General features: G+C 40.1%; 1 protein-coding gene across 1 annotated transcript in view; it reads left to right on the plus strand.

The window, feature by feature from the left end:
• The window catches only part of CEP72 (centrosomal protein 72), a 1336989-nt gene that overhangs the window by 919837 nt on the left and 394116 nt on the right, over positions 1–23036 (plus strand). Inside the window, exons 11-12 of the mRNA XM_044065699.1 lie at positions 15808–16010; positions 18826–18890. Of these exons, the coding sequence (XP_043921634.1) occupies positions 15808–16010; positions 18826–18890 (268 nt within the window). The remainder of the gene's footprint in view (positions 1–15807; positions 16011–18825; positions 18891–23036) is intronic.

Below are 23036 nucleotides of genomic sequence, written 5' to 3' on the forward strand. Positions count from 1 at the left end.
AATAATGAATTAATTGAATTCTTTGCCGAGTCAGCAGCAGATACAAACAGTTCCCCTATACCAATAAATATAGAAGATGTCAGTAGCAGAATGGATGATGATGATATCATTTTCATTCGTTCCTCAATGAATGGATGTCTGATCCAAATTTGGATCAGACTCTGATGCTTTTCTCTAGATTCTAGGATCTGACTCTTGAGCTCCCCCCTTTACCCACAATTCCCCTGACCACTGCATTATCTCAGATCTTGTTTGCCGCTCTAACAATCAGTTGGGATTGCATTCACTCGAGCTATATTTATAGTTATTATTGGGAATAGTGAGTAAACCCAGCCACTGGGGATGCACAAGCCAGTGCATTTCTTTGTGCCAGTCCCAAGCCCAGATAAATGGGGAGGGTTGCATAAGGAAGGGCATCTGGCGTAAAACTTCGCCAAATCATTTCATGCAGTCACCAGAAATATTTCCATACCAGATCGGTCGAGCCCGGGTTAACAACGACCGCCACCAGTACTGTTAGCCAACAGGGTGCTGGCGGAAATTGGGCTACTGTTGGCCGAAGGAGGAGAAGAGGTGGAAGGCATGGCTGAAGGCAGAAAGAGAGAAGAAAGGCTAGGACTGTGGTAGTGAGGGTCAGAACTTTGAATGTTGGCAGTATGACTGGTATAGGGAGGGAGCTAGCTGATTTGATGGACAGAAGGAAGGTTGGTATATTGTGTGTGTAAGAGACCAGATGGAAGGGGAGTAAGGCTAGGTGTATCGGAGGTGGGTTCAAATTGTTTTATCATGGTGTGGATGGGAGGAGAAATGGTGTAGGAGTTATTCTGAAGGAACAGTATGCGAAGAGTGTTTTGGAGGTGCAAAGAGTGTCGGATAGAGTGATGTTTATGAAGCTGGAAATTGATGGTGTAATGATGAATGTTGTTAGTGCATATGCTCCACAAGTTGGTTGTGCAATGGATGAGAAAGAAAAATTTTGGAGTGAATTGGATGAAGTGGTGATGACTGTACCCAAGGGTGAGAGAGTGGTGATTGGAGCAGATTTTAATGGGAATGTTGGTGAAGGGAACAGAGCGGATGAGGAAGTGATGGGTAGGTATGATGTTAAAGGAATGCAAAAGGTCAGATGGTAGTGGATTTTGCGAAAAGGATGGACATGGCTGTGGTGAATACGTATTTTAACAAGAGGGAGGAGCATAGGGTGACATACAAGAGTGGAGGAAGATGCGCACAGGTGGATTATATTTTATGTAGGAGGGCCAGTTTGAAGGAGATTGGAGACTGTAAAGTGGTGACCGGAGAAAGTGTAGTTAGGCAGCATAGGATGGCGGCTTGTAGGATGACGTTGGTGATCAAGAAGAGGAGGAGGAGTGTGAGGGCAACACCAAGGATCAAATGGTGGAAATTGAAAAAGGATAATTGTGAGGTGGAGTTCATGGATGAGTTAAGACAGGCACTGGGTGGCAGTGAAGAGTTACCAAATAGCCTGGGTAACTACAGCAGAACTAGTAAGGGAGACAGCTGGAAAGGTGCTTGGTATCACATCGGGACAGAGGATGACAACAAGGAGACATGGTGGTGGAATGAGGAAGTACAGAATAGTATACAGACCAAGAGGTTGGCAAAGAAGAAGTGGGATTGTCAGAGAGATGAAGAAAGTAGACAGGAGTATAAGGAGATGAGGTGCATGGCAAAAAGAGAGGTGGCGAAGGCTAAGGATAAGGCATATGAAGAGTTGTATGAAAGGCTGGACACTAAGGAGGGAGAAAAGGACCTGTAGCGATTGGCTAGACAGAGGGACTGAGCTAGGAAAGATGTGCAGCAGGTAAAGGTGATAAAGGATAATGAGGGAAACATACTCACAAGCGAGGAGAGTGTGTTGAGGAGATGGAAAGAGTACTTTGAGGGGTTGATGAATGAAGAGAATGAGAGGGAGAGAAGGTTGGATGATGTAGAGATAGTGAATCATGAAATACAATGGATTAGCAAGGAGGAAGTAAGGATAGCTATGAAGAGAATGAAGAATGGAAAGGCTGTTGGCCCAAATGACATACCTGTGGAAGCATGGAGGTGTTTAGGTGAAATGGCAATGGAGTTTTTGACCAGATTTTTTAATGAAATCTTAGAAAGTGAGAGGATACCTGAGGAATGGAGAAAAATTGTTTGGTACCGATTTTTAAGAATAAGGGTGATGTGCAGAGCTGTAGTAACTACAAGGGGATTAAATTGATAGTCACAGCATGAAGTTATGAGAAAGAGTAGTGGAAGCTAAGTTAAGAAGGGACGTGATGATTAGTGAACAGCAGTATGGTTTCATGCCGGGAAAGAGCACTACGGATGCGATGTTTGCTCTGAGAGTGTTAATGGAGAAGTACGGAGAATGTCAGAAGGAGTTGCATTGTGTTTTTGTAGACTGAGAAAGAATATGACAGGGTGCCAAGAGAGGAGTTGTGGTATTGTATGAGGAAGTCAAGAGTGTCAGAGAAGTATGTAAGAGTGGTACAGGATATGTACGAGGGTAGTGTGACAGCGGTGAGGTCTGCGGTGGAAGTGACAGATGCATTTAAGGTGGAGGTGGTGTTACATCAAGGATCAGCTCTGAGCCCTTTCTTATTTGCAATGGTGATGGACTGGTTGACAGACGAGATCAGACAGGAGTCCCCATGGACTATGATGTTTGCAGATGACATTGTGATCTGTAGTGAGAGTAGGGAACAGGTGGGAGGAGACCCTGGAGAGATGGAAATATGCCCTAGAGAGAAGAGGAATGAAGGTCAGCAGGATATATGTGTGTGAATGAGGAGGATAGAAGAATGGTGAGGATGCAAGGAGTAGGGGTGGCGAAGGTGGATGAGTTTAAATACTTGGGGTCAATAGTTCAGAGTAACGGTGAGTGTGGAAGAGAAGTGAAGAAGAGAGTACAGGCAGGATGGAGTGGGTAGAGAAGAGTGTCAGGAGTGGACAGACGAGTACCTGTAAGAGTGAAAGGGAAGGTCTACAAGAGGGTAGTGAGACCAGCTACGTTATATGGGTTGGAGACAGTGGCATTAACAAAAAGGCAGGAGTTTGAGCTGGATGTGGCAGAGTTAAAGATGTTAAGATTTGCACTGGGTGTGATGAGGGTGGACAGGATTAGGAATAAGTATATTAGAGGGTCAGCCCAGGTTGGAAGGTTTGGAGACAAAGCCAGAGAGGCAAGATTACGTTGGTTTGGACATGTGCTGAGGAGGGATGCTGAGTATATTGGGAAAAAGATGCTAAGGATGAAGCTATCCGGTAACAGGAAAAGAGGAAGGCCTAAGATAAGGTTTATGGATGTGGTGAGAGAGGACATGCAGGTGGTTGGTGTGACAGAGCAAGATGCAGAGGACAGGATGAAATGGAAACAGGTGATCTGCTGTGGCGACCCCCTAATGGGAATAGCCGAAAGATGATGATTGGGAATAGTGAGTAAAAATCTCAGAGTTTATTTTCTTCATTGTCTATAACTTTTATGGTATCCTCTCTTTACCCTGCTAGACTAGCTTATCTTTGTTACCATCCTTTGGTATTCTGCTTTTACCATTGTTTTTTGATGATTCTTTTCTTTTTCCTTTCTTTACTTTCTCTACAAGGTGGTATTAGTATTACCATTGTTGGTATAATCTTTTTGTTTAGTATAACTTTTCAAAAAAGAAAAAGTCATGAAAACTTAATTTTATCATTGTACTTGTCATTTGGGCTGAGTTCTCAACTATGATTCACAAGGTTACTGAATTTAAAAAGTGCCCTTCATGTGGGCACAAGATGCTCTGATACCCATCGGGAGTGCATCTGCTGCTTAGGTCAGTGACTATGTCAGCTGCTTTTTGAGCCAGATCTTCTATTGATGACATTTGTGCAGCTGCCACGTGGTCCAATGCTCATACTTTTATTGCTCATTACAAATTGGAGATCATCTCCAGAAACAGGGCTGCATTTGGTTCTGCGGTTCTCCACAACATCCTTCCATGAGGGTCACCCAAGGTTACTGTAGTGGGGGAGACAGCCCCATTTGTTGAGGAATGAACAAAAATGACAACACCAGCTATTAAAGTTATGTACTATTATGCATCTGTGTTGTCCATTTTCATTCTTCCTCAACCCTCCCCTTCCCCCATCCATGTCTTTGGGATTGACTTGATGAAGCTTTTTGTTAGTAACCACCGTTCTTATTTGAGCCACTGTATTGTTACTATTTCATCTTTTTTGCATTACTATAATAATGTTTTATATTTCTAAGATGGTATGGTACCAGCAAATTCGATCTGAGGTAGTGCAGTGGGGAGAGGCACTATGGGTAAAGGGAGGAGCTCAAGAGTCTGATCCTAGAATCTAGAGAAAAGTGGCTGAGTCAGCTCAGAGATCCATTCATTGTGGACAAATGAAAATGGACAACACAGATGCATAGTTATGGTGAGTACATAACTTTTATTGATATTTGTGAGACCACCAAACTGGCACACAGTCACAAAGTTTAATGGGAGGATCTCGCACCACACAACATATTAGTAACTGCAGAAAGTGACACTGGATCTCAAAGTCAAGTACATTATATATTATATATTATATTATTAAGTGACATTATACTACATGTTGTACAGGAAGATAACCCAAGAACCTACACACCAGTATCTCCAAACCCTCAGGACCATCTTCTGCGTGATGACAGAAAGTCTCTACAAAGGAATGCCAGGTGCAGGCATTTGTTACAGCTACCTAATGAAACAAAGCTCTGGCTACCCAGCAGCAAAAGTGTCATGACATTAAGGCTCTGTGCACTGCCACAAATAGTCATCTAGAAATGGTCAGGGTGTACATATGGATTTCCAGTACTACATGGAAATTTCCAAGAGTAGGGGTAATGCCATGATCACATTGTTCCATAATATGGTGGTACGCCAAGCATCTATGTCCTCTGCCTACATGTATACTGTAGTGATGACTTACCAAGCTCCAGTAGGAGTCCATTTTGAAAGGGTAGAACAGAAGACATGATACTGTCCAGATATGTGGGGACATATCACATCACACTACAAGTATTTCTCAAGAAGGTAGTGGAAATAGTAGGGAGAAAAAGGCAACAGATTTCATGCTGGCAATGCCAGCATTCATCTACACATAGAAACTTTTATTCAAGGCCCTGTCTCACGGCACTTGTGAGATCAATGTCTGTAGGATCACCTCCATTAAGAAGGTCACATCATCACAGCAAGTCATCATCCAGCTCACATGACAACCCCTCCTCAGGTTCACATGCCCCTTCACCTTCCCTATCTTTAGGAGCTGTCATGTATGACACATTTGATTTTGACCTACTGTGATTCTTGTTAGAGATGTGTTTACAATTTGATTTTTCCACAGAGATACCAGTGTTTACCTCAAAAGACAATGAGTTATTAAATAAAGAAATAGGACAGAATATGTGAATGTAGACTGTAACCCAATATTAAGACACTTGGCATCTGCATGCATTTTGTTTCAGTAATAGTGTTGCATAAATCTAAAGGAAATATCTGAAAAGATAGCTGTATATCATAACATTGAGAGTGCACTGATTTACACCATTAAAGGTTTACCCATTGTCAGTGTTGCAGATGACAATTTCCAGTACTACACACTATTAAGAGAAACAGTCCCTATTTAAAAAAAAATACACAAGTATCCTGCCATGTGAATTAGCAGTGTTGCCAAAGCACCCTCAGCACTACACAAGTGATTTATGTCTCAGAGGACACAATATTGTATATGAGAACAGTAAGCAATTTCATATATGCAGTAGTTAAAGCTAAGTAAACATTGCATAATAGAAAAAAATAAACATGTCATACATTTTTCATTCAACTGCAAGGTGTAAACTCATGTTAAATACTGAAATTAACACTCTTTATTAAATACACCAATTCAGGAGATTCAGTATGTGCATACTTAACCATACCACCTAAGCATAATTTATTGTGTGAAACAGTTAAAAATGTAGTTATTCCGTATATATGATGCCTTACATCATTGAACAGGTGTGGGTGAGCACTTAGGCATGATTTTTATAAAAAATAAATAAATAAATAAAGTGTACCTGTTCCAAAATAAAAAAAATATTTAAAGACAAGAGGAAATGTCTATTGCATGGTCTACTGTCATTGTTCATGTTTCAGCATAGCTTAAACATATCACTGCTTGCATCAGTTATACTCAAAAACGCACAAACCTAAAGGTTATTGCTTTACGTGTGCAGCTGTATGCTCTGCACAATCCTGCTGCATGGGGTCTTTTACTACTGCTGCCAGTTGGTCATAATTAGTCAAAGTTGGACTGGAACTGGGGGCTATGGTGACAGCACGGGCCACTTCACCACCAGACTGGCACATAATCATATTATGAGGAATGCACCATGCCGTAGAATTTCTACATGCAATAGCTGGGTCATACTAAAGGTCAACCGTATTCTCATCTGGCATTTAGGTCAGCTTTTCAACATGCTAAAGACCCTGTCAATAACAATATGGGTCTGTGACAGGATGCATTAAAATTATCTTCCTCAACTCAACTTGAATTTCTCACTAGTGTCATAAGCCATGACTCCAGTGTATATCCAGCAGCACCCTAAAAAAATGTTAAAAAAAAAAAGAGAGCGAAGAGGATGGGGAGACAAAATAAAGAAAAATGAATTAGTATTAAGTAATGTATTGTACTGTGAATAACTACTTAAATGTTAATAAATGTGTATCTGATGTCATTTTCATTCATTCCTGAACTGATGGATCTCGGATCAGACATTGGATCCGACTTGACTGCTTTTACCAGACTCTCAGATCCAGCTCTTGAGCTCTTCCCTTTACCCATAATCCCCCAGTCTCCTTATATATCTCAGATCTCATTTCATGCCACATCATTCAGACTTGGATTTCTGCTGTTAAGCATTTGGAGGATAAGAGATAGCATGCTATCATTTTTTGTGAAGTTTTCTATGTTTAGCTTGCCCCCTACTTCTTCCTTTCCTTCTTTTTACTTACCCATCTTCGGGTATCCCTTGAATAACATTGCTGGTATTTTCTTTATTTCTGTGTTTCTTTTTATTTGCCATTTTTTGTTCTTAAGAATAGATTAGCTTCTAGTTATTGTTGATAAGCCTACGGGATTTAAAAAGTGCACCTCCGATGGGCATAAGATCTTGGCTGGGTTTCAAACCCTGCAAACCGCAAGAATTTTAAGCTCACATTAAAAAACTACCTTCTAGTAAAAGTAGCTGCCCCTGTTCCAAAACTATCTAACAACCCTTTTCTTGTCCCCTTCCCCCCTTTGCTCTACTATACTTTTTTTCCTTCCTCCCCTCCCCCTGCCTTTACCCATTTACCCATCTTCACTCTACTTTATTCTATTACCGGTACGACACTTCCTTCTTCTCCCTTCAAAGGACAAAACAGCTACATTATTGAAACTTGACAAAGACCCTAATACACTGATTACAAATATTAAGCTCCTCCTTTTCCTTTCTCTTTAAATTTGCTGCCAGCCCTACAAATGTATATTAGTTGGCTGTTTTACCCCTTTCTAAATGTTTACCTCCAGTCTTAAAACAAAACAAAAAGAAAACAAATCGTGTGTATATATATATATATATATATTTTTTTTTTTATACATACATACAAAACTTCTTCAAATTGTAATCCAAAAGTCTACCAAAAAAGAATTATAGTGTTAAACCAATTGTAGAAACTTACATCTCTGTATTTCTTGTTTTCTATATTTGCTCTAGTATTTTATACTAATTGTCTGCTTTCTGTATAGCTTATTGTAACCTACACTCCCATATGTACATTTAATATCTCTGAACTTTTATCAATGCTTTTTACTCTTTGGAGCTTTTCTCACTGGGCCTCCGCTGAAAATGGGTTCCTGACCCAGTCAGACTTTCCCGGTCAATAAATGTCAAATAAATAAGATCCCTCACTCGGATGTCCATAAGGATTGTATATATTGTTTAGGCTCTGCCACTTAGATGTGGATTGTTCACTTTGTTCTGGATTCACTTCCTATTCTTTATGTGACAGAAGGAATAAGCTCATTCTTAAAGGTTTGCTTCCTTCTGTTTCTGTCTCTGCTGGGTTTCAACCCCCCCCCCCCCCATTAGCAAAACAGATGAAGGAAAGACTGACTCAGCTCATAAAAAAAGAGGAGTCCAGGAAACAGACCCCTAATTGTTCTCCCTGCTCAGCTTTAGCTTCTGAGCCACCCACTAAAGTGAGCAAAACTTCAGATCTGACACCTTCTTTGGATCCTACTACTTCAAAACCCAAGTCTCCTGCTCAGATTCAGTCTCATCTTTTCACCTTGGCTCTGATATTTCCTCAGATCCATTCAACCTTCTTACAGGAGACACTTAGAAAATCTTCCATGCCACCATCTACTACCTCATCCCTTAGGTATTCTAGGGGCTTGTCTAAAGGCAGAGGTGGATAGAATGATGAGGAAGTTTCTCAGGAATCAGATTCAGATGGGTGTCATTCCAGCTCCGGCTCCCATCAGACCTATGAGCCTGTCCTCATCTCAACATCATGTCACAGTGGTTTCAGAAACCTCAGATCTGAGATCTTTGAAGATGTCCTTGTCAGATCCAAAAAAATGCTTGTTCTTTGACTCTGACCAGTTTCCTAAGTCAATCAGCTCTAATCTCCTTGGAGCAGGTAGACTCTCAGAGCCAAAGCATTGGTGTCAGCTGCAGGGGCTTGGGATCAACTCTGAGGTTGTCAAAGTCATTTTCGTCTCTTGCTGATTTGGTGTTGGATAACTTGGCTCCAATTCCCTCCTTGATCAGGATTCCATGGGGTTACAGAAGTCAGCACCAGTGGCTTCAGTGCCTTTGTGACCGACTGCTGTTTCTCCTGGACCTTTTGCCTTTGAGGTTCCAGAAGAGGGCTTTCTCTTTACCCAGAGAAAGGACATATGTCCTCTATGGATCCTACTGTCCCTCCTCTGACTCTAAGCACTGATCCTATCATGCCTACTCCACCAGGACAGCCACCAAGTACAAACATTCAGCCAGTCCTCATACAGACCTCCCTGCCTTCTTCTGATACTTCACCAGATCATCCTACTGATGAGGTCCCAAGGAAAAGAATGTGGAAAAGGCGGGACCTAGATTTCCTTTATGAATCTGTTACTGAGGAAACAGACTTCAATAAAGGGGAAGGGTCCCCCAGATCTCCACCTGATGATGTCTCCTTTGGAAAGATATTAGAACTTCTTAAACAGGGAGTTAGATGGTACTACAATATCCCTTTCCAAGAGGAGTCAGTGTTTCTGGAGGTTTTCAGGGCTGGCCCACCTATGTCTTTGGGTAGTCCCTCTGGCTGATGAGTTAACTGATCTTATCTCACGCCAAGTGTGGAAGAAACCTGATACCATGGAACCTATACCTAAGAGACCTGACAAGTTTCTAGATCCTGTTAAAGATAGGGCCCACTGGAGCAAGGGAGCCCCTATGGATGCCATGGTGGTGGTGGCAGCCACTGAGAGAGAGCTTGCAGAACAGAGCTCATCTCTCCACCCTCCTTAAAGAGAATCAAGGGCATTGAACAGGTTTGGCAAGAACTTTTATGCCTCAGTGACCTTTGCCCTTTGGTCTCTGAACTACTTGACAAATTTCACCACGCTACAAAGATATTTGATCAAGGAACTTTCCAAGTCTGTTTTTGGGTACATATCTGTGGAGGACCAGAAGAAAGTTTCTTCACAACTTGCCACCCTACAGTCCATCTCCAATGCATCTAGGAGGTTAATCTCTCATGCTGCTGAGAGTACCTCCTGGAGCTGTGGCTTCAGGCATAGCGGTTAGGAGACATGCCTAGATGCACTTGTGTGATTTTGTGTAGCCGTTCAGGTCTTTGTTCATCAGTGCTCACTTTGATGGATCATCTTTGTTTGGCCCCAATGTTAAAGGAACACTCCTCAAAAGTGAGCAAGTCAGAAAGACCCTGTTTGCCATTGGGATTAATTTTTCTACTCCTCAGAGAGCCTTCGCAATGAAGACACAAAGTAATTGAAAAGTGTGGTTCCACAAGTCCCAGGGGCCTTTCCAGGAATCATGAGGAGATTGTTCTTCCTGGGGCAGAGGGTGGAACCCTAATGGGAGATGCCACCTTTTCAGCAGAGGTGGCCCACAGAACCAGGGCATCACAGATATCTCCTCGAAAGGCCTTACCAGAACACCTGAAAATTTACCCAATTGGTGCACTCTGGAGGCAGTTGGGGAGTGCTTATCTATGAAAATATAAAATAATTCTGCCACATAGATAAAGCCGGTGTACTAAAAATTAAGTAAAATAAAACAAAGTGTAAAGTAAATCGGCACCACGACACTTGATACTTAAACAGCAGGGAATGTATTATAGCTTGCTAGTACTAGACTTTCACCAATAATTGGACTTTCAACAACAAGCCTTGGAAATAGAAAAACTGCTAGAAAAACTGATAGAAAAAGAGTAATCCAAAAAGGATCCAGAACATACTCAAGATTCTTTTTAGTGTCAAAGAAGACAGGGGACTTCAGACCAATTCTGTATCTCAGCAGACTCAACCAGTATGTAAAATACCCGATGGTCACAGTTCATTCCATTTTACCTCTTATACGAATGGATATGCGCAATAGATTTTCAAGATACATACTATCATATCAAAATGAACAGGTGCTCCAGAAGATACCTGCACTTCTGGTTGGGAGCCAGCCATTTCCAGTTCAGAGCACTGCCCTCTGGTCTCTTCACAGTCCCCAGGGTGTTCACCAAATGCATGACAGTGGTAGTGACTCACCTGAGACTGCTGGGATTCCAGGTGTTTCCATATCTATGACTGGCTGTTGACCACCCCATGCAAAAATCTGTTGATTCAAGTGAGTGATTTCTTGCTCCATTTATGTTGTCATGTGGTCATCAGTCAATTACACCAAATCACAGCGTACCCCTACTCAGATCCTGGAGTTCATAGGTGCATGTCTAGATATGACCAACCGAATAACTTCACTTCCTCTGACAAGAGTTCATACTGTCAGGTCACTATGGTGATTTCCCCATCTCATCCAACAGCAAGACTAGTTCTCCAAGCATTAAGATTGATTACAGCAGCGATGACTCTAGTCCTTTTAGCCAGATGGTATATGCATGTCCTTCAGTGAACTCTTTCAGTGCAGTGGTCTGTTCTTCAATATCCTCTAAGCAATCCATTCAAGATTTCCAATGTTTGCAAGGAATACCTTCTTTGTTGGCTTCATTCAGAAGTTTATCTAGGCCATCCCCCTTCTTTCTCCCCTCAGCCAGAAGCCACAGTCATGGGGGGGCATTTCTTGGGAGGGGTAGTCCTAAGTGTATCATCCCCAGAAGAAGCCAGTTTGCACATCAGTGTCCTGGAAATGGGAGCTATCCTACTAACATTGCAGTTTTTTCAAGATGTTATAACTTTGGGGATGATACATACAGATAACTTGGCATATCAACAAAAAGGAGAGAACCAGATCTTGTCCTCTGTGTTGAGAGGCAGTGAGAGTGTGGCAATGGGCAATCTCTTCTGGTCACTTTCTTTTGGCAACGCAAATGCCAGGGAAAACTCACATGCTCACAAACTAAGAAGGTACATTTTGATGTCTCACGAGTGGTGTCTCAATCAAAGAGGGGCAAAAAAGATTTTTCATCAATGGGGTCAGCCTTGCTGTAGTCCTTTTGTGCCTTCCATCAACAGGTGCAGCAGGTTCTTTACCCTGGTCTTTCCACAGGAGGAGTCACCAAGAGCTGATCTAGTCCACAGTTGGCCCTCCAGTCTCCTATATTTTTATCCCCATTACCACTAATTCCCAAATTTTTACAGAAGGCATCTTGTATGAAGAGACAAATTATCCTTATTGCACCCCTTTGGCCTCATTAGGTTTGGATTCCCTTCCTCTGGCCTCATCTTGTTTATCTTCTGTGGATACTGGACCCATGTTAATCGCAAAGATCTGATGTCATTTTCATTCGTTAATCAATGAATGGTTCTCAGATCTGACCCTCGGATCCAACTCAGCCACTTTTCTCTAGATTCTAGGATCTGACTTTTGAGCTCCTCCCTTTATCGATAATGCCCTTGACTTTCAAAGTTCAACTACCAGCCATTTCAAATTTTCACTTAGGAGAGAATCATTTTTCTCTGATTTCCTGAAGATTGTGCAAGCCTTTCCTTAAAAGTATGTTTTTACTCAGGGGCCCCAATTAGAGATCCTACATTCCCCTTGGAAATTGACCATTATCTTACAGGCTGTTACCCAATCTCCCTTTGAGCCTTTCACTAAGAGTTAAGTTTTGTCCTGGAAAACAAATTTTCTAGTCGTTACAAACAATGCTAGACGAGTATCTGAACTCTAAGCCCTCTTCAAGACCTCCATACTTGATCTTCCATAAAGAGTGTCTCATTACTTACAAACCCATCCTTTCTACCTAAGGTGGCTGTTGAATCCAACTTAAATCAGGTCATTAATTTACCCATGTTATTCCATAAATTTTCAAACAAAAGTGAATATATGCTGCATCTTCTGGACTTACATTGGCAGCTGAGGTTTTATTTAGACATAACACAGGATTTCAAAAAATCTGATCAACTGTTTGCATCTTTTTTCAAGAACAAATTGAGTAGAGCATTTTCTAAAGTGACTTTAGTCAAATGGCTAACTGATTATACCCTTGTTTCTGAACAAAAAGGTTTAGCTTGGTCTAAGCCCCCCAAAGCACATTCCATAAGATCTATAGCCACCTCATCGGCCTTCTGGTTAAGAGCTTCCATAGATATTTGTGCAGCTGCCACTTGGTCCAAGACTCATACATCATTACTTATTGCAAATTGGGCATACTATCTAGAAATAAGGCAACATTTGGTTACTCTCTACTCTGGAAAATATTTCCATGAGGACCACCCAAGGTTCACCTAGCAGGGGATTCTGCCACATTAGCTGAGGAATGAGTGAAAAAATGACATCATCAGTTTACCATAATAAGTTATATACTCACCATAATAATGCGTCTGTGTTGTCCATTTTCATTCTTCCTCAACTCCCCACCCACCCCCTTCCTTCTGTCCTAGTGATGCCTAAGGGATGTCCTATCAAGAGCTAACCTGTTCTCTGCTTGAGTTCTCGCCTTTCTGTATGCTGTTATCTTGCATCTTTATAATAGATCATTGGATACATGTGGGCAGTAAATAACAGTCTGAGGTATACCAGGAGAGTGGAGCATTATGAGTAAAGGGAGGAGCTCAAGAACCTGATCTGAGAGTCTGGTAAAAGCGCCTGAGTTAGATCTGATGTTGGATCTGAGTCCCATCAGTTGAGGGAGAATGAAATTGGACAGCACAGTTGCATCATTATGGCGAGTACATAATCTTGTTTTTTCCACTTAACCTGCAAGATGGCCATTGGGCATCCTACCATGCAGGAAGAGGCAGTAGAGTGAGCTAGTTTACCAGATATGGTACTTGTGCACATTGTCAGGATGCTGGGCAAAGACATTGGTGATGCACCCCCATGTATCACACACTACCTGCCAGCTGATGGAATGGTAGCCCTTCCTACTGTGGTTCCACGGAGACCAGATAGGATCTTAATTGTAACATGGGTGCAATCTGTTGCACCAAGCACTTCAGGGAAACGTGCCACCCCCATAAAAGGCATGCATAGTCTGGGCTTGGTTGTGAAGTGACACAGGAAAATAAATGTACTGATCCACACTTACTTAAGAGTACATTCTGGAACTGCTAAAGTGTTATTGGGGTAGAAACCTGTGTGATGCATAATGCGCCCCCAGTCTGACTCTGGAAGGTCCCAGAAGCAAGTATAGTGAGTCTATACATGCCTTAGTACCACAGGGAAAGGAAGGCCAGGCATCTCTCCAGTGCCCTTGTGAGGACTATACATACTCACTAAGACCCTTTCAATATCCCGGTCTAACCTAAATCTGTCAAGCATCTGCATATGATTAAAATTATGAGTTATTTCTATTTACATTTCCCACTTCTTAACTAGCTAGTGTCACTTGGCGCTAGCAGTTTTGGCACGGCCAAGAGAAGTAGCTCACATTGGCAAATAGAAAGGCTAGCAACAAGGGAAAAAAATCTTCACAGATTGTGATGTAGATAGAAAAGGTATGATTCTGCCTTTATAAAGAATATGCAGACTGCACAAAAACATTTCCGATCATGTCTGTGAATCGCAAACAGGTGAGAGAAGAACATATTAGCATACATGGATTTACCTCTCATCATTGTCTCATTTGGTTAAATTTAGTCATGGCCATCATGCATATTACTGTAAATGGCCTCTATAAATCGAGCATTTGCTGCTCAAACTTGAGAACAGCCCGGATTGCCTTTACATATTTGCATATTGACTGTAATTACCACAATTGTTTTATATCTACAATTCTAGAAGAGTAAACTTAATTTGGCAAAAAAATGTGAAGTCCAAGTCTTTGCACTAGTGGGTATGGTTTGTCCTGCAAAATCGTATGTTTCCATTAAAAAAAAAAAAAAAAAACACTTTATTCATTTGAAAAAGTGGCAACCCTGAACCAATTCTGGAAACTGAGAGTAATGGAGAACTGATTGGAGTGTTTTGGTTAACCCAGGAGACTAGTGTGTGTGTGTGTGTGTGAGTGTGTGTGTGTGTGTGTGTGTGTATATGCATACATGTATGTATATATATATATATATATATATATATATATATATATATATATATATATATATATATATACACACACACACACACACACACGTGTGTGTGCATATATATATATATGGTTCTAGGTCATAAGATCGACAGCCACTTTCACCGACAACAGAAACATTGACACCACATTATCGACAAACCATAAACACAACACCTCACATGCCCGACAAACAAGTAACCGACGGTCCACAAACACGAAACCCCATACACTGCACACACCACAATAACAACAATCAACTAACAAAACACATCCCCTTATCCAAAAACCACACACAGAACACAAGCACACCAAAATCCTCACAAACCCACACTAAACCTCACACACACAACTATGTACAACCCTAACCCAAACCCTTACCCTAAGGTCCGTCACTATTGCACACTCAGCTAACCCGCGCCCTAACCCTAACTCACTTAACCCACCCCTAACCCAAAAAATACCACTACCGCACACTTACATAACCCGCGCCCTAACCCTAACTCACTTAACCCGCCCCAACCCAAAAAATACCACTACCGCACACTTACCTAACCCGCGCCCTAACCCTAACTCACTTAACCCACCCCTATCCCCACAGACTGTCACTATCCACACTTACCTTACTCACACCCTAACGTCCGTCACCACCGCATACTCACACAGCCTTCTTTCCAAGTCACTATCCCTGGCGTCAGCGTTTTCATCCGTAGCGTTGGTCTTCCGAGTGTCGATCATCTGGCGCCCGCTAATCCATTGTCGGTGATGTCGGCTGTCGATCTTCTAACCTAGACCCATATATATATATATATATATATATATATATATATATATATATATATATATAGAGAGAGAGAGAGAGAAAGATAGACACACACATACATACATACATATATATTATACACACACCTATATATGTATATAAGTAGTATATATTAATTCAGAGTACAGGACTGCCTGCCAATAAAAAAAAAATCTGCGTTTTTGATTACTATTACTATACAGAACCTTATATAGTTCACAATGTTCATTTTTTCCTGATCCTTTTTTTTTTTTTTTAACATTTCAGCTCAAGCTAGACAGATTTTTCCTGCTGTTCAGATGTCTGCAGCATCAGAAAGTCAAGCTAGTGAAAAGAAATTACTGGAAGATCTCAGTCGATTAACTGTAGAGAAGCAAAACTTGGAGAGTTATATCACACAGCTGAAGCAGGAACATTATAACGAAATTCAGAAGTTAACAGAGGAAAAGAACCAGATACAAAAAGAAAAGGTTAAATTTCTTTAATTTTGCATATGTTGGTGTTTTTTAAGAACTGAAATGCGTGCTTGGGCACAAAACAACATAAACTTTACTAAACACTGTGTTTTTCTTCACATTTAACAAATATGTCTAGCAACATAATTTAGTTCTTTCTGTTGGTTTATATTTATTTTTTGCCTCTTATCCGGAACATGATAAAAAACACAACTATTTACATCACTATTAACAAAAGCATGTTACTAAAGAGATGCATCTCTTTGAATTTAGTTGTGGGAAGGGAAGTGAAGTGAAGAGACTAGGATTCAGGTTTCAGTGTTTCATGGGCAGGGACCAAATGTGGAGGTGTTTCAGTTTATATCTACAACAAATTAATCTCAAGACCAGTCAAACAGGATAACCCATTTGAACTTCTCCATGTCTGGATTTCCATAGGCAAAGTCCCATATATCCTTACAAGTTATAGGTCACCCTCTTTAACCCAAGTAACCCATAACTTGTACTTACTGGAGGCTCTCACCATTCAACCCAACAACATATTCATGGACAACTTCAACTACCCTATTCATCACATTTAAATGGACAAACATTAGTCACATGAACAAACCAGCCATACAAAAGAAACTAATTAACATATCTCATTAAAATTTTAAAAACACATATAAAATATAAAATACTATACATTTTCCCTCTGTTTTTTAACTAATATTGGCTTCAAACTTACTTTATTATTCAATCCAGGCATTTTATCCGCCTGCAGCCGTATGATCCATTCATATTTTTTCAATTGCAATAAATTATCCACATCTCCCCCCCCCCTCATACCCATGTTCAACACATAAATACATCTAAATTTAAAAAAGTGTGAACTATAAGCCATTAAATGTCTATATAGCCCATTAGTTTCAACTTTTCTCTTAATTTCGGATTTATGTTCTATTATTCTATCTTTTAACCTTCTTGTGGTTTTACCTACATAGAATGCATTACATTCCATGCAGGTAGCTAAATAGACTATCCTCGTGGTGGTACAGTCAGCACTACATCTAATGGCAAAATTCTCATGAGTTACAGGGTGTTGAAAATTACCTTCCCCTTCATATATATCAGCACAACATGTGCATTTAAAACACTTGTGTGTTCCTATCTTATTACGTACAGGTTTCATTCCACTATCAAAATCCTTATAACAAAGCATTTGTTTAAGCGTTTGTCCATTTCTAAAGGCAAACTTGGGTGTCGGGCCTAGTACTTGTTGCAACTCAGGCATTGCCATTAATATTACCCAGTTTTTATGTATGATGCTACATACATCTTTGGTGTTCCCATTAAATGTGGTGACAAATCTTAATGCATTATCAATATGAGGCCTATCTAATTCTAATACCTGTTCAACTTCCTGACATTGATCAGAAGTGAAAACTGGACAATAAACATTTTTCCTTTTTTGTAATATTTCATTATAAATCCTATCTACATCATTACTAAAACACCCATCTTTGATAAATTCTTCCCTCATGGCTACCATTTGTTCAAGAAAACAAGCCTCTTCTGAGGTTAACCTACTCACTCTAATCATCTGTGATTTCAAGATACCTTTGTATACATGCACAGGGTGCATACTAGTTGTCTTTAAATATCTGGTTGTATGCACTGCCTTCCTATGTATTATAGTCTCCAGATTATTCACTTTTTTATAAATGTCCACATCCGAGAATACCATACTCTTATTTGAGTAAGTCATTTTAAATTCTAAGAAAGAAGTAGTACTATTTATATATATTAAAAAATTATTAAGTTCTATTTCACTACCAGTCCATACAAAAAAACAATCATCAACAAATCTACTATAGTACTCTATGTATTTACTATGAATCATTTCACTATTGAGTATATATTGTTTTTCCCACATATATAGAACTAAATTGGCAAAAGTGTTCGCAACTGATGTACCCATCGCCACACCTGTCAATTGTTGAAAAACATCTTTGCCAAATATAAAAATATTTTTCGTTAATACTATATGTAGTAAAGAGCATATATTTTCAATTTCTTTAGATTGAAAAACATTTTGCATCAATAAAAATCTCCTTATACTTTCTATACCATACTCAATAGGAATCACTGTAAATAGCGATACTATATCCAATGTAACAAAAATATACTCATTTACAGTATTATTTCTGTACCATACATTAAGTTTCTGTAAAAAGTGCACTGTATCCTTAATTATACTCTCACATTTTGGTAGAAACTTAGCTAACTTTAACTGTAGGTACTTGGATATTGGTTCGGTCACCCAACCTTTACCCGAGACAATCGGTCTTAATGGGGGGTCTACTATAGATTTGTGTATTTTAGGTATCCCGTAGATTTGTGGAATTTTCGGACATGACACAGTAAAATAACTTAATAAATCTAAACTAATATCTTGATTCAACTGCATTTCATAGATCGCTAAATTTACTTGGGATATCTGATCTTTCACTTCCAAAGGAGTCAACATCTTAAAGGTACATCCATCAGATAAAAAAGTGGAAAATGTATTATTATACCATATTTTATCCATCAGCACAGTGGCACCACCTTTATCGGCCTGCTTTATTATAATATCAGTGTCATTCTTTAAAGATGTCAGAGCTTTGTACTCATTATAAGACAGATTATATTTGGTATGTTTTTTGGTACTACTAGCATACAAGGCCCTAAGCTCCAACTCAACTAGCTCAATAAAAGCTACTAAGACAGGGGATAATTGGGGCAAAAAGGTACTAGATCTTCTACAGGTTTGTTGTGTTGTACAAGATTGTTTGAACATCATTCGTAGCATCACATTCCTAGCAAAGAGTTTTACATCAGTGATAATATCAACAATACTATCCTTAAAAGAAGGTATAAACCTCATGCCATTCATTAATAAATCATAATAAACTGGCTCAAATGTTTTACTTGAAATATTTAAAGTACCTTTTACCAAATTCCCAGAAGCATCTAAAGCTGAAATGCTTGGATGGTGCGGTATATAAATCCGCTCCTCTTCTTGGGAAGGTAACCTCCAAACTATTTCAGTAATTGTTTGTTTCAACTACCCCACAGTAAATTGGGATACTTACATGCTCTCAACTTACAGACCCAGAGATTCTTGTGCTTTGTAGACACAAACACCTCGGACCACATAGTACATACACCAACTAGGGAGTGCAAACATACTCAAGGTGGTATTCACAAATATGGGAGAACACTGTATTCTGTTTACTGTAATGTCCTCTCTGGTAGGGTGAGACCAAAAAGCTGTCTCCTTCATAATAAAAATTAATTCTGTGACACCAGCTAACCCTGTAATATTTAGAAACTATTCTAAGGCAAACTTCTTGCTACTAAGTGATAACCTGTCAAACTTTCAAGCTCGACCAAAGCAAATACAGATACTTGTGCAGAATTGTTCATGAAACCCTGCACATACATGTCAATAAATGCTTAGAGATGGCTGTGCCTACTAGAAATAAGCCAAGAACTAACTCAAAAAACAAACCACCCTTGTTGAATCCAAAGATCAACAGGTTGTACAACAAAAGTCATAGCCAAGACTAGGAAGTGCCAGCATGTTGATTAAAAAAAAACTCTTACTAATCTAAGCAAACAATTAAGAGGGCAAATTAAGTCTACTTAAGCAAAATTTCAGGTAAAGCTGGCTTCCCAAACAAAGGACAAATGCAAGGCTTTATTTAGCTATGCCAAAAACCTTATAGGCAACACACAGCAGTGTGCAGAACTAATTATAAACAGACCCACCTACATGGAGCCGGAAGGTATTGCAAATCTGCTGGTTAACAAATTCAACTCAGTTTTTACCTCCTCTCTCCCACCAGGCCACCACTCCAGGAAAAACAATAAAAAATAGTGATATGTATATCACTAGAGACCAGGTCCTAGTTGCACTCTGCAAGGCCAGAAAAAACACTACATCGATTGGGCCCAATAAAATCCCAGGATGCCTCCTAAATAACCTGAAACATGACCTATATGAACCACTAGATCACTGCTTAACCATAGACTTCAGACAGGTCTTGTGCCATGCAAATGGAGAACTGCAACAGTCATCCCACTGCACAAGGACAAGCCATCAGCAGACCCTGGGACCTACAGACCCATAAGTCTGACTAGTCTCATATGGAAAACCATGGAAAGAATTATTATGGAAGTGATTAATGTGGACATAGAAAACCTTCAGACACTTGATGCAACTCAGTTTGGTTTTACTTGAGAAAGTTGCCAAGGCAATGGATGAGGGCAAAACAGTGCATAATGCCTACTTTGACTTGGCTAAGGCATTTGAATATGATACCTCACTTGGATATTGTAAACAAACTCACATTATAGGCATAAAGCCCTATGGTACATGCTGGATAGCGCTGTCTCCCAGGTAGGACCCAGGAAGTTAGAATAGTGGAGACCACCTTCACAAAAAAGGCTGGTCACTAGCAGAGTCCCACAGAATTCTGTGCTGGGTCAACTCCATTTTGACTCCACTTCTCTGAAATCAAGGCCAGTGTTAAGGACCACCAGCTGACCAAGTTTTCAGATGACTGCAAACTTGGAGCAGTCATAAAATCCACCCCCAAATCACTAACATCCTGCAGCAAGGACAAACAGGTACAAATGTCTGGTACCAAAGCCACAGCTTAAAACAGTGCCAAGAAATGTGTAAAAATAGTACCCTTTCGGCAGTTAGCCAACTTAGGAAATTACCTCATTGATAGCACACCCCTAAAAGTAGAACCATTAGTCAGGGATATAAGTGTACATATGTAGATAGTAATCTGGCTTGCTACCAACTTGACTAAGGTAGTAAGGAAATCATTCTGTGTTGCTCAACTTATATGCAAAGGCATGGCATCTAGCTCTAACAAAGTCATTGTTCCCACTGTATGTGGTCCTCATCAGGCCCATCATTCAGTATGTACCTGACCAGGCACATGCAACACCTAGAATGCCCACAGAGGTTTCCTACAAAAAGAATACAGGTTGCAAATGGCATGTCTTATGCAGATTGCCTCAAAGTCTTCACTTTCTGTTCTGTTTCCTACACACTGTTGAGCGGTGATATATGCCTAGCATAAAGGCATTCTTGAATCCCATTCTGATGGATCTTTTGCATATCCGCAAAATGAATAGCATCAAAATTACTTGATCTAGAGATTTCAACTTTGCTTGCAACATAAATAGGACACATTGGAGGGATAGGCATGTGTCTCAAGGAATACTCCTTCCCCTTCTGTGGAACAGGCTTTCCCATCTGTGTGAAGCACAGCTTTTTCCAAACCCTAGTTAAGAGAAAACTGGACAACTAGATGGGAAATTGGAAATACACCCCAGCTCTAACACCTATGTCTCTAAAAGACAGAGGCAGTCTGTAAATCTTGCCCTACCTTACATATATCTTTTAAAATAACCTTTAAGGCACATAAACTTGTGTGATACAGTGGGGATACTTGGCTAGGTTTGTAAAGGCACCAGTGGTCGTTAGCCTAGTACACACCTATGAACCTATTAACAGGCATTTAAATTAGTCAAAGGAAAGTCATACAAAAGTGTCAGCACCTGCTGTCTCTCTCTCTCTCTCTCTCACTCTGTTAAAACAAACAGATTGCTAGTGATGTCACCTCCAGTAATAAAATGACATCAGGTAAAAATCACTGGTGAAAGGGAAAAGACAAACAAAATACATCCACTGTTAAGTCCAAAAGAGGCAACACAAAATAAAACATTTAAAGTGCTAAGTACCACTGTTTACATTTTGAACAAAAATGTTAAAGTTGCACCTTTGATGGAAAAGTAGTGCCTTGATACTGTGGCGTTAACAGGAATGAGGAATATAGTGAACCCTTGCAAATAATGGATGTACTGTGCCAGATCACCATTATAGGTAATCACATCCCACGAGTGATGAATATCCTATCAAATTCCCTGTCCTGCTCATTCTGTCCTCTCTTGGAACTGATGATTTAGGAATCATTATTAAGAACTTGTAGAAATGAAACTCATGGGGGAATCCATCCTCTTACTCTTAAGCAGGGCAGGGAAGAGTTGATGGCAGACACATTGCTCCTTTTGTGATGGAGGACATTGCTGTATGCCTTCTCACCCTTTCTTGTAACTCCATACATATTCAGTAAAAGCTTAATTAAGAAAGAGCAAATGATACTCTTGTCCCTTTGTGAACAAAAGTGGTGCGTGTTCAGGCACTCTGGTCTCTAACAGCCAATATAAGCCATGGGTTGTGTTATCATTTGGAGCATCAGCTGCTTCCAGGTTTAGATCCGTTGTGTTTTGAAAGTAATTAATGCTACAAGGAAGCCTTCTTTTCATCATAACTGTTCTGCTAATGTAAAGTTATCCTATGCTGCCTCAGTTTGACTTCAGATTATTCTGTCTGGTCTCAAACACATTATTTGATTCATATACTATGTGGCACCTTCCAGTTCATTTCTATCTACTGGGTGAGTGGGCAGTATCTTTAAGGCTGGAAAAAAACACATGATATATAAATACATACTTACCTGACTTGTACTGAACATTTGAAGAACAAAACTGCCAATGCTAAGGATTGCTGAAGAGGAAATCCCAACCATCACTTCACTGTGCAGGAGAAAGACTCTGTCGCTGGTAAGCTGACATGCCGAGTACATTTCTGTTTTATATGTAAATTGAGTCAGGCAAAAGTGATATTTTTATGTCTTTATCAGAGACATAGGAAATAGTATGAATAACAGTGATTCATCATCATGAAAAGGACAAATAGGGTCAAGAAAAAATTCCTGAAACAGTGTTTAAGATTAATAGGCCTCACCTGTTCCTTGTGCTCTCACTTGTACAAAATGCACACTTATGGTAACTAGCTGTATGGCTTGCGAAGGGAGGGTGTAGCACTTTCTTGCCTTCCATGTCTTAACAGTTCATAGTTCTTGAACTTGGGCTATCTGTGGTCAGGCAGTGGCTCTGCATTCTTTTTGATATTTGGTTTGTGGCAGAGGAGAG

This window comes from Protopterus annectens, chromosome 3.part0 (genome assembly GCF_019279795.1).
Source record: "Protopterus annectens isolate FY-2018-M chromosome 3.part0, PAN1.0, whole genome shotgun sequence".
Classification (NCBI taxonomy): domain Eukaryota; kingdom Metazoa; phylum Chordata; order Ceratodontiformes; family Protopteridae; genus Protopterus; species Protopterus annectens.